We start from the raw sequence: 12,703 nt of genomic DNA on the forward strand, positions 1-12,703 counted from the left end.
GAGCATAGAGATTGTTTATGTAGAAAGCTACGCAAACTTTTGACAATTAAAAAGTAAACGTTTTTATATAAGGAAAACAAAAGAGGTAAGTAGACACGGCTCACTGCCAAGTAGAATGCCTAGCTGCCAGATAGCACTAAAGTGACGCTTGCAGCAAAACCAATCGGGTGCACCAATTGCGTCGCGTATAGGCTGTGGCGGCAGGGTCACATAGTTGACGCCCGCAGTTTCTGCCACCAGGGAATGTCAGTGTAAATATGGACTACAGTCTAGGCTTTATGGAGGACGTGGCTCTCGTCAGGGGCACAAGAATAACTCGCGCAATTTCAGCTGCCTGGGAAATCAGTGTAAACAAAAGCCAAGGACTACGCTATAATACGAAACAGGACTCAGGTGCACAAGGTGCTGAGCACCGTTGAGGCTGGCTTAGAATTACTGCAAAATTGTACAAGAGTGCTTCATGTGCGAGAGTTGAGGAATTTGCGTCGAACGACGTTGAGCTGCGTGGCAGAAGTTGATACCTGCGCGACAGTAGCATTGCAGAGTCGCTCTATAGTCGTCAATATCAGATGCAAAAATAGGCAGTTGCAGAGCAAGCGTTGTTTTTTACATTACTTGCTGGTGTATATTTCTGATAGCCGATCTCTTTAAGGTGTGGTGAGCCGGTGGCTTCCGGTTCCTTACCTCTTGAAGGCACACTGCCAGTCTTGTTGCTTGGCCTTGCCGGCCCTGTCTTATTGTTTGACCTTCATCACCTCTTGGGGTGTCTCGCGAACTCTTGTCCGGCATAAGACCCCGAACGAGAGACTCAACTTGCTTCATGCTTTTCGCAAGCGTCTTGCTGGAGTGTTCGCAAAACAGAACGGAACCAGAGAGAAGCTTATTAATCCGAAGAATATTTCAAGTCGCCTTCATTTTAGCTCAGACCAATACAATTTTGGGATTGTGAGTGCTGCTCGTTGTACCTAACAGCTCTTGACTCTGGAAGTGCACGGGACATACACAAACAGCTGCCTACCGCATGAGGTTGCAGCGTTTCATAAACTCCCTCTCCGACAGCTCGTGCAACTTCTGTTCATCTTCTTCAGCACCTTCAGCGCGAGCTCGCAGCATTTGCCGGGCTTGTACAAGCCACTGGTGAGAGAACTTGAGGGCCACCTTTGGTGCAGTGCGAGCGGAACACTCAATAACGGCAGCTTAAACGCTAGAAAAAATGTGGGAACTGGTGAGTATATTTTTGTCTTTTTCGATAAGAGCACATGCTTAAGGTCTATGGTGGAATTCAGAGTTGCGTCGCTACTTGACCTGCTTCAGTATTTGCATGTGTTACGTGTTAAGTGGAACTGGTACAGGAAACAAGCAGCCGCGCAGCAGCCTGTGAAATTGGGGTGACTTACCTGTTTAGTTTTTGCTCGACTAAAGAGAAAGCGTTGCTGATGGAGTTGCTGGCTCAGTAGTTGGGCCTGATGCTCCAGAGCATCTTGAGCCATTGCTTTCTGCTCTTTCGCTGCGTCAATTAGGATGCGGCGTCTTCTTTGTTGCATCCTCTTGAGAAGCTTTTCCTGATATTTTGCTTGCTGGCGATTTTTCTCGGCTTGAAGAACGCGTTCAAGCTGACGCAGATCTGCTGTCAGCTCATTTAGCAACCGGTCGTGCATTGTATCCCCCGTGGAGCCCCCGGCCTCGTCTCCTTCCCCTTTACTTGCCTTCATTCTTGCTTCCGTGGCAGCAGCAATCATCATTCGGCGCTCTTTTATGCCCGCCTCCGCGAGTTCCTGCACTTGCTGAAGCTTCGTCCACTCCTCGTCTTTGAGATCCCGCAGCTTTTGTGCCCACTGCTCCTGTAAATATTTCAGGTGTTACATATGCTAAGTACCAACTGCAGTACCATATATGCACTTTTCTAGTGGGGAAAACATTTAGAGAAAAAATTGGTGAAACTTTGTTTCAAGCGTCTTCGTACTATGTACTTTTCTAGGGAGGAAAAAAAACCAGAAAAGAAATTCGGTGAAACTTTACACTGGAATTAGTGATATTTCAAGCATCTACGGATGCTGTATAGAAGCCAAGGTTTGCTGATGTTTCATTCATGGGGCACTTGGCAAACGGTATTTGGACTCATTCCTTGTATCCAAAAGTGGTTAGTGCATGGACATGTGTACACGCGTGCTTTTTGACTTGAAAAGCTCTATGCAGTCGCTTTAAAAAACAAAAAATAGCAGTTTGATTTCGTGTCATTGCCCTTACTTCAACGGCTTTGATGCGCTCTCCTACTTGAGCCTTGTACGCTGCCTGTTTCTCCTCGATGGCTCTCTGGGCCTCCGCTTGCTCCTGCCGAATTTGCTGGAAGCGCTGCTGCCAGACTTCACTCATTTGCTTCCTTTCTGCAGTCAGATTAAGCACAGAAGCTTTGTTTACCATAAGTAGAAGCATGTACGCACAAAGCCGTTCACGATTCACTTAAAAGACCTCTGGCGGCTGCATGCAGAATGTTCAGAATGCTGCATGCGAGCCTCTTTTGATGAACTGACTTTCTTTTATCTCTTCAAGGTACTCCTTCGCTGCTTCGCTACCCTTTGCTGCCAACATTTTAAGCTTTCCTGAAGACATGATGTTTGGCCACAAACAGACAGTGCGTATTGTGGTATCAGCTGAGGAAAGATCACTAGGGGAAACAGTGTTGTCTGGAGCGATTCCCTTGTCTAAAAGATTTGCCTATAGTCAGGTATGGAAATTTGAAAAAGGCAGGCAAGAAGTTCAGGGGCCAATTAAATTTCATGGGAGACAATGTGGAAAGGCGTAACTTAAACAAATTCAAGAACATACAGATATGCTGCCTAAGTATGCTGCTGCCACTCTACATGCAAGATTCAATGCTGGTTCAAGAAAATCCCGTAAAAGGGAGGCATGCAAAAGATTACACAGCCACGAATGAGTTGCACTTGTCGAAAGTTCGTGTTCAGCACATTTGTAAAACGCATTGGAAAAATGTTGTTCTACTCTAGTACACACCTTCCAGGGCCGTTTGCCATGACTCTTCGAGTTCGTGCTTTTCGTGCAGCTGGTGGTCTTCCAATTCTCTCGCAGCTGCCCGCCAGGCCACATGCCTAAGTTGAAGCTCAGCCTGTGGCCAGCAGGAAAAGCAGCAAAGCTTCTCTTCCTCTATCGTGTTCAACTTCTCTCAGGCTCTGCTTACATGACTGCTTACTACATTTGCACCGTGGTGAACTGCACATTTTCACATAAAATTTTCCAGTATAATTTCGTTCACAGTTAAAATTTATTAAATATCTACGTGCAAACAAGAGCTGCTGCCTGCGCTGTGTAGCCTCACCTCGACTTCTCCGTCGTGGTTTGATTCCCACTCCTTGAGGAATGCTTCGTAGCCACTTTCCGTGTCTTGTGCATGCCTCTTTTCAAGCTCCCGCAGCTGTTTCTGGTAGCGCTGGTGGGATTCTGTCCAGAGTTGGCGAGAGAGCTTGTCAAGTTCGTGCGGCTCGACTTCGAACTCTATGGAAAAGTCCACCAGGTTTTGCTGCAGCTCTTGCTGCAGCTTTTCAAGCTTTTCCTGTTTCGCTTTCTCCAGTTCTTCCAGGGCCTGCTGCCGTTCCGCCTCCAGCCGGGCTTTCTTCTCAAGCAGCCGCCGCCGCCTCTCCTGCAGCAACTGCTGCGTGCGCTGGTCTTGCAGCATTCTTTCCCGATCAGCTTCTTCTTCGGCGTACCTCATGCGCTGCTTGTAGATCTCAACGAGATGTGCCTGAGCCCCTTTTATATCTCCCGCGGCCAACGCAAGTTCCAGCTGCCGCCGTTTCTCCTCCACCGCATCTCTGCCACTTTGCAATTCTTCAGCACCTTCCTGTCCTCCTTCCTTTGCTGCGTCTTCTCCAGCTTCTCCGCTGCTGCTGGGGCCCCCAGCAGACTCCTCCCCAAGTTGCTTCTCTGCGCCGGACGCCTCTGGATCCTCTACGCTGTCCCGAACCTTTCCATCAGTTTCTCCTGACCCTTCAGCCTGTGCAGCACCATCGACTGCGTTTGCTGAGCCATCGGGACTCTGGCTGAAGTTTGCTGGCTCCGCAGCGAGCTTGCTCAGTGCCTCGAGCTCCTCAAGCTCGGCTTCCACGGCCCTCAGCTCTTCGCCGCTTTTCGTTTCCAAAGCCGTTTTCTCCGCCTCGAAAGCTGCATTCGCTTGGTACACGGCCAGCTGATGCAATAAGTCATTCACGAATCGGCTTTTCTCTGTCGCCATTGGCCCCTGGTACTGTTGCAACTGAATTGTGCAAGAACAATCGGTCACAAAGCAAAATGAAATATGAACAGACAACACGCAGCTGGTCAACTGGGCAAGTGGGCAAATCTGTATGCGCGTCCTTGCTGTGTGGCTGCGTTTGCTGTATGGTGTGCAGGTGAAGTAGTGGAGCTTTTTGCAGAGTTTTGGCCTTAGTACTTCCGGTAGTCTGGATAAACTGTTGTTTAAACTGCTTATGAAATAAAGAAGCGTGCCAGTTGAATGGAAGGCACCAAAATGCGTTAAAATAAGCTGTAGAGTGCGTGCTTTCTGCAGGGCTTGCCTCGATGATCTCATGGGATACATGCAGTTGATGCTTGCGCCTTGTCAGGTTTTGGGCTTCTTGGGACTTCATGAGGCTGTGCATGCGATCGGCGTTGGATGTTTTATGTCTCTGCTGGTCCTCAGCTTTGGTTGCTGCTGAGCTGGCCAGCACCTTCTCCCAGCTCGCGCAGTAGTCAGCAATGTCGGCTTCCACCGCGGGAGCACCGCTAGTCTGCATGCATTTGGCGAGAATGCAAGCATGAATGCTTGGCTATGCAGGTGGAACTTTGAAATTGAGTGAGTTTAAACAAGCCCTCAGTGATTGTGTAAAGCATAACTGCCTGCCTTGTTTTTCTTTCGCTTGCGGAATTGATCGTTTCAAGAAAATCCCGGTCTGCGGCTGGGGTTGCTTACTGCAATGCTGAATATTGCTGCGGCCTGGGTCTTGGCGTGCTGCAGCAGCAGCTCTGTAATGCGTTCTGTGGCGCTTTGCACCTCTGCTTCATGGAGCTCTGCCGCGGCGATTTCCATGTGGCTGCTGTCACTGACATGCAGCTGATGCGCATGCAGCAGTTCGACCAGCTCCATCTCCTTGGCGCCAAGCATTTCAAAGGCTGTTTTCTGGTCTTCCAGACGCGATTCTTCTTCTTCCTGCAGCCAGCATTCATCACATGGAGGCCCGAAGTGATTGGCTGCAAGTGGGCCTGGATTCCCAGCGGCTGACCTCCAGTGTTGTGCCACATCGTATGGCGTGCCTCATGAGTGGCACGAAAACATTGTGCTTTCATCATAAGTTTGAACATTAGAAGGATTGGTTGAAAGCTCTCAGAGCCAATGAATATATCCTGAAGAAGTGCAATCAGCCGAGGCATGCGCAGATAGACCCAATGAGCAACCAACCACCAAGAGTTGACCCGCGCGAGTGTGCTTTCGAAATAAACCGGCAATGCGTGCACTTTTATAGTGTGCAGCATTGTGCCCCATCATGTCAACACAGCGCATGCAAGAAGACCACAGACATACAGAACTGGGAGGATCCTTTCCGTGCAGAAGCGCCACAAACATGAATCAGAGAAGTACGCGGGCGAATGCACAAGTGCAGACGCCGTATTGTAATTGGAGCTTCACTTAAACTTTTGTTTTTGTGTTTCTGATATTTGTGTTACTCATCATTGTTGTATTTGTTCCTTCGTGTTGACTAACGCTGCCAGCAGCAGAAGTGCTGTTTACCTGTGCACTCTTGACCAGACTTTGCTCCTCTGCAGCCGCCTCCTCCAGCCTGGACTTGAGCTCCCCTGAGTCATATTGATGGCTTTTATATCCCTCAAGGAGTTTAAGTTGCTTCTGGCAGGTTTCTGTGCGCGCCTCCGCCTCTGCCGTCAGCACCAAAGCTTCAGAAATGCTCTGTGAAACATACAACGGAGTTTGCCTTGCAAATATTTATGTGTCATATATGAAGTTGAAGTGGAGTGAAATCACAAGTATGCATATTTGCAGATTTGAATACACAGTCATGCGAGTTCAAAGAAAACAATTGCACAAATGCACCTGTCCACCTTTACGAGAGTGTATGCTAAACTAGTTTGTGCAACGTAGTGCTAGAAACGGGTGAGTTCTAGTATATATATATACATATGTATACGTATATAATATAAAACAAAAATATATTATATATTATATATATGTACACGCGCATATATATATATGTGTATATATATAAATGCATTTCGCACATTGGCCAGAAGAGTCTTGAGTTGAGTCCTTTCCTCGATATCTTTTTTGTGGATTTCTGCGAGTTTCTCCAACGCCTGCCTGGCTAACTCTTCTGTCTCTTCTCGGTGTTTGTACATGGCTTGTTTCAGTCCCTCTATGTAGCGACTGTTTCTGAGAGAAGAAGGAGACAAAGACAAAAACAAGTACACGGATAAAGACAACAAATGCAGAATTGATAAAAGAGTTCCACTGCATTCATCTCCCCACCTGAGACCAAGCGGGGGGAATGAAACTGAAAAGAATTGTAACTAACTTAAACAACACACGTCAAGGTCTTGGTTCATAAAATGAAATTACATATCACAAAAAAAGTTCATAATGTGTCAAATAATTCATCATTTATTCAACATAAAGTGGAGCTCACAAACACACAGTGCTGAGCACTTCACCGCATGCTTAAATTTAGAAACCGTGGAGGGACGTGCCGTCAGAATAAAACAAAACTAGAGTCTTTTGCATGCACGTCTTCGCCCCAAGCTGGCAGGTAACAGTGCTGCTGTTGCTGCTGCTGCTGCTGCTAGTGCTGCCGCGAGATGAGGCTTGTAGGAAATAGGTCTAAGGTGACTTTAAATAGCCACAAGTGGAGAGCAGGGCGTGAGTGTTTTTGAAGAAAAGTGGAGTTCGACTTACGTGCGCTTGAGGCCCACAACTGCGGTCGAGTGGGCGAGTTGGAACTTCTTGTTGTGGGCATCGAGGAGGGCCTGGAAAGTGGCTTGCTGCTTTTGTCTCAGCGTCAAAACTTTGCTTCGAGTGCTGTCCGGCAGCGCTTGGACTTGCAGCAAATCTTCAAAAGCTCGGGACAGACCCATGTGCCGCACCAGGGGAGCCCCCAAACTTGCTTCTGCTGTTGCTGTTGCTTCCGCAAGAGTTGCGATTTTGGTAGCCGCCCCGCGCGCGCGGTCCGACTGTACGTACACCGCACTGCATGCGCAGCCCCACTTCCAGGCGGGGGATTTCTCGGCTTCCCGCGAAGCCCCCGTGCATGCATGCGTGCATGCATGCGTGCATGCATGCGCGTCTGGCTGCCGCGCAGTGGGGCTGCAGGGGGGGCCCTTGCAGCGAGGCTTACGGCGAGTTTCGAAGTTTCCGTGATGAACTTCAAGATTGCGTGGCGGTGCTTCTCGAGGTGGTCGAGCCTTTGCGCCTCCGCCTGTTTGTGGAGTTCTTCGCGGCGGGCAAAAGCTGCAGCAAGTTTCTCAAGAGCTTCTTTGCGAATTGCGTCGATTTTGTCGGAGTCGAAGGAGAGGGGGGGCTGGGCTGAAGAGGAGTTGTCCTGCGAGCCTGCATTTGCAAAGCATGCAGAGAACATCTCCGTGACGATCTTTCCGGAGCTTCCTTTGCACCTGCGGGCAGCGCTGAGAGCCTCGGCCTGCGTGTCTGCTGCTGCTGCTGCTGCTGCTGCTGCTGCTGCGTGCTGAGCCCGCAGCTCCTTCTTGAAAGCCTTGTGCAGCTTCGTGAGCGCCGCGAGCTCGCGCTCAGAAAGCACGCGGGAGTGGCGGGCAGCAGCGTCGTGGGCAGCTTGCAGAGAAGTGCGCAGCAGCTCCATTTGCTGATCTGCTTTCGCTTTTATTTGCAGCTCCTGCTGCTGCTTCAGCTCCTTCAACTCCTTCAAAGCCCTCCGAGTGTAGGAGGACTGGCTCCAGTTGCCAGCCAGCTTCGAACACCGCTGCTGCACTATCGAACCCACAGAGCCCGACAGGTTATTCACCATTGACGAAATTTCGTCTTCTCGCGCTGTCAGCAGCTCCGCCATGGTCTGAAAACAAGATCAAAAGGTGGAAAATGCAGTGCTGTTGATTTGCTAGTCTAAAAGCAAAATAAAAAAATAAACAATGCGGTGATGTTGATTTGCCGGTCTACAAGCAAAATCAAAAAATAGAAAATGCAGTGATGTTGATCTGCTAGTCTAAAAACAAGAACAGAAAACAGAAAAAGCTGTGATGCTGATCTGCTGGTTCAGTTCTTGAAGCAAATGCGTTTTCGAAATGATGAGTGAAAGGTGGAAACTCAAATCTTGAACATTTTGGTTTTTTCGTTTTTTTCTTTCCGTCAGTGCATGCAAAGCACCTCTTGGAAGGCCCGGCCGAGAGGCCCTGAGAGTTCCTTCAGCATTCTGCAGACAACAGACAATTTCTTTTTCAACTTGCCTTTTTGTTTGAGACCTGGGGAGCAGCATTTTGGGAGAAACCGCACTTGCTGTTGCATGCAAAGCAGCAAAACTAGAAAGATGAAAAGGCGAAATGGGCTTACCTGTCGTCTTCCCTGACTCTCTGAACGAGCGCGTTTTGCTGCCACTCGAGGATCTTGCTGCTGTGTGCTTCTTGGAGTTCGAAGACCTCTTGGCGAGAAACTGCAAGAAGGGTTTTGAAAGCTTCGCTCTTTTCGAGTTTCCTGCGCTCGGCGAGGTCCACGTGGCGGTGCAAATACAACAAACTCTTGAAACGCCCCGCCGTCTGCTTCGCCTCCTGCTTCAGCTGCAAGTCGTAAACGGAAGCCAACATGAAGTGCCGCTGGCCCTCCAAGTCCGAAGTGGCTTTTGCTGCGAACTCCACAGTGGCTTCTTTGGCCTCCGCTGTCGAGTCTTTGCTCTGCAGCGCACAAGTCCGAAACTCAGGGCCTCGACTTCAACTCCAACACCCGCAAGAACTGCCTGCTGCACTTCAAAAATGAAAAAAGAGGAAATTCACGAGCCTTCGAAGTGCTGCTGCTGCTGCCTGCTGCACTTCAAAAAAGAGAAAAGGAGAAATTCATGAGTCTTGAAGCTGCTGCTGCTGCTTGGTGCACTTCAAAGAAGAAAATGACGGGAAATTCATGAGCCATAGAAGCTGCTGTTGCTGTTTGCTGCACTTCAAGAAAGAAAAAAAAGGAAAATTCATGTCTTATAAGCTGCTGCTGCTGCTTGCTGCACTTCAAACGAGGAAAATGGGGATAGTTCATGAGCTTTAGAGGCTGCTGCTGCTGCTTTGGCTTGCTGCTTTGCTGCGCTGCTGCTGCTTCGGCTTGCTGCTTTGCTGCTACTTTGGTTCGCTGCTTTGCTGCTACTTTGGTTTGCTACATTGCTGCGCTGCTGCTGCTTCGGCTTGCTGCTTTGCTGCTTCGCTGCTGCTTTGGTTTGCTGCTTTGCTGCTTTGCTGCTGCTTTGGTTTGCTGCTGTGCTGCGCTGCTGCTGCAGCAGGTTGGCAGCGTACTTCCTTGGCAGTTCTGATGGCTGCGTCGAGGGAGTCGTAGACAGAAGGGCCGGCCTTTGCGACGCAGCTTCTGAGGATTTCTGCTTCTCTGTTGCTGGCTTCTGCAGTTTTGAAAGTTTGCTGCTGCTGCCCCGGCAAGTTCTTGAGCTGCTCCTCCAGCTGCTGCAGCTTTGCTGCTGCTGCCTGCCGCTGCTCCGGCCCCTGCAGCGCAGCCAATATGCAGCGCAGCAGCGCCGTCACCTGCTGACTCCGCAGAGGCAAAGTTCCCTTCAGTTCTGCACTCTCCACTTGCTGCTGCAGCGACTTGAGCAGTTTCTCCACCTGCAGCAGCAGCAGCAGCAGCAAATCCCAACAAAGCCCACAAACTCTTCCCTTTGACCTCTCTGGATTTGAAATCAAATTCAAGATTCTGGAGTCTGAAGTATACTCTCTAATTTGAAATCTATTCCGAGGATCTAGAATTTGAAATGTATTCTGGAACTCGAAATATATTTCGGGACTCTGGAATCTGAGATGTATTTCAAGAATCTGGAGTTTGAAATGTACTCTGGAAGTTGAAATATATTTCAAGACTGTGGAATTTGAAATATATTGCAAGACTGTAGAATTCGAAATATATTTAAAGGCTGGAATTTGAAATAAATTGCAAAACTGCGGAATTTGAAATATATTGCGAGACTGGAATTTGAAATATATTGGAAGACTGTGGAGTTTGAAATGCATTTTAAGATTGCGGAATTTGAAATATATTGCAAGACAGTGAAGTTTTAAATGTATTTCAAGACTGTGGAATTTGAAATATGTTATTGCAAGGCCGTGCAGTTTGAAATATACTTCAAGACTTTGGAATTTAAAATATATTTTAAAACTGTGGAATTTGAAATAGACTTCAAGACCGTGGAATTTGAAATAGACTTCAAGACTGTGAAATTTGAAATACACTTCAAGACTGTGGCATTTGAAATATATTTCGAGACTGGAATTTGAAATAAACTCCAAGACTGTGGAACTTGAACTATGGGACTGGAATATGAGAAAAACTTCAAGACTCTTTGCCCGCAGAGTCCATCCTGGGCGCTGGCAATGGTTGAACTTCTTTTCAAAAAAATTGGAGACACTCACCAGCTCAGCTGCCTCTGCACATGTCTCTTTTTCTTTTTGCATTTCTTGATCTAAGATTGCTGAGACTGCTGCCCGCATGTCGCACAGCTTCTCCAGAGTTGCCTGCGTGCAAAATCCAGAAAAGTGGCTTTGCGTGAATGGGGCTTTTAGGGAGGGCCCCACAGCCCTCTGCATGCGCTCCAAAGGCGCGGAAACCCATGCAGCGCATGCAGCTGCAAGCTCTCACGCGAAACGCATGCAGCCACTTCCGGGGCTTGGGGCTGCATGCAATCGAGGCATTTTGAGGCGCAAACGCATGCAAGAAAGCACCCCTCACTGAGAATCATTCTACAAATGCCACAGAGAGGGGCCCTTCTAGTTTTCTTTCTTTTTTTTCTTTTTTTCCGCTTTTTAAATTTAAAAGTGCCTTCTTTTTGTCCCTTTTCTCCTCACCTGCACAACGCGGAGGTCTTGAATATCTATTTCGACGTGGAGACGATCCAGCGCGGGCTTGATGTCCGCCAAAGGGTCATATTGCTGCTGCTCCTGCAGCAGCAGCAAAAACGCACGCAGCAGCTCTGGCTGCAGCTGCATGCACTCCCGTGGCTGCGAAGGTCTTTCTTGGAACAACTTCAGTGTTAAAGAGCAGTAAAAATGGATTAAATAGATTTTTGAACTTTGGAGAAAAGCCAAAAATGCTAAACCACTCACAGTGTTGTCAAGGACTTCTTGCAACTCGCTGCGGACTCGGAAGTGGGAAATGCGTGTGGGGCCCGAAGGCCTGAGGAAGCTGCTGCAGAGATCTGCTGCTCTGCGTCTGAGGGCCCTTTTGCTGCGGTGCAGCAGCAGCTCGCTGCAGCTGCGGAGGCACAGGGGGCCCCGCGCAGCAGCAGCAGCAGCAGCAACAGCGGGCCAGCGGTGCCGCAGGAAACGCGCAGCCAGCCCCAGCAGCAAAAGGCACACCAGCAGCAGCCCCAGCAGCAGCCCCACCAGCAGCAGCCAATCAGGGTCAAGAATTATTTCGCTGGTAGTCAGCGAGATGGCCAGCAGACTCAGCTGACGCAGCCGAATGGGAGTGGGGTATCTGCGCGCAGTCGCATGCATGCATGCATGCATGCACGCATGCGTGCATGCATGCGTTTTCTCTTACAAGCCCCACAAAGCCCCAAGGCCAAATGGGCAGGAAACACTGTGTCCGTGCAACTCTAGCACTATTTAGAAGTGACTGCTGGGCCTGGCTGCGCACTTCCTGCAGCACCGCTGGCCCGCTGCTGCTGCTGCTGCTGCTGCTGCTGTTCAAAAGGCATAAATAAAGAAAACAAGTGCTGCAGACTCACCCCGTGTCTGCGGGACACTGCATGCCGGGGGGCAGGACTTTGACGAGAGACAGTTTGGAGTTTTGCGCCGAAGACGCAAAAACAAAAGTCCCTTCCGAGTCGAAAGTGTGCATAAAAAAAGAAGGCCCAATTCCATTTCCCACTCCCGTGTCTGCTGCCTTTGCTGCCAGCTGCCGGAACCCCGTCCAGTCAAAGTCTTGACTCGAATTCAAAAGCGAGTCCTGAACAGCAGCAGCAGCAGCAGCAGCAGCAGCAGCGCTAAAGTTGCTTCGGCGCAGAAGCAGAAGCGCGCAGCAGCGCCAAGCTGCGGCAGCAGCCGCCGCCGCAGCAGCAGCAGCAGCGCGAGCTGCTGCAGCAGCGCGGAAGAAGCTGCCAGCGCCGCTGCTGCTGCTGCTGCTGCTGCACTTGCTGCGCAGGGGGGCTGGCTCACCTTGACGTAAATGGGGTAAACTCCGTCTTTGAGTTCCCAGACAATTGAAGATCCTTGAATGAGACAAATGACAGAATTGTCGACAGTCATGGACTGCAGCTCCTTCAGCGAGGGCTGGCCCGCGGTGGCTCTGAAGTGTTTTGCGGCGCGCCGCCGCTGCTGCTGCTGCAGCTGCTGCTGCAGCTGCTGCTGCAACTGCTGCTGCTGCTGCTGCAGCCGCAGCAGGCCTCCCAGGGCCGTCTGCGGCTCCGCCTCGCCAGCCGGCCCCAGCTCCCCAGAGGACCCCTTCGCCGCACCCCCTGCTGCTGCTGCTGCTGCTGCTGCT

At 49.8% G+C, this 12,703-nt stretch overlaps 1 protein-coding gene across 1 annotated transcript; it reads right to left on the reverse strand.

The window, feature by feature from the left end:
• Positions 1-458: 458 nt before the first annotated feature.
• Positions 459-12,169, reverse strand: ETH_00000860 (uncharacterized protein; the record flags this gene model as incomplete). The annotated part of the gene is made up of 21 exons (XM_013380739.1): positions 459-521; positions 616-841; positions 1,019-1,158; positions 1,398-1,841; positions 2,248-2,384; positions 2,532-2,651; positions 3,013-3,124; positions 3,335-4,267; positions 4,590-4,781; positions 4,964-5,200; positions 5,780-5,953; positions 6,283-6,433; positions 6,953-7,227; positions 7,392-8,078; positions 8,390-8,435; positions 8,573-8,910; positions 9,511-9,831; positions 10,633-10,734; positions 11,065-11,157; positions 11,323-11,695; positions 11,949-12,169. Coding segments are annotated over 21 exons (5,385 nt in total), but the record flags the coding sequence as incomplete, so codon positions are not given.
• Positions 12,170-12,703: the final 534 nt, after the last annotated feature.

This window comes from Eimeria tenella, genomic scaffold (genome assembly GCF_000499545.2).
Source record: "Eimeria tenella Houghton genomic scaffold, Eth_scaff85, whole genome shotgun sequence".
NCBI classification, from domain to species: Eukaryota; Apicomplexa; class Conoidasida; order Eucoccidiorida; family Eimeriidae; genus Eimeria; species Eimeria tenella.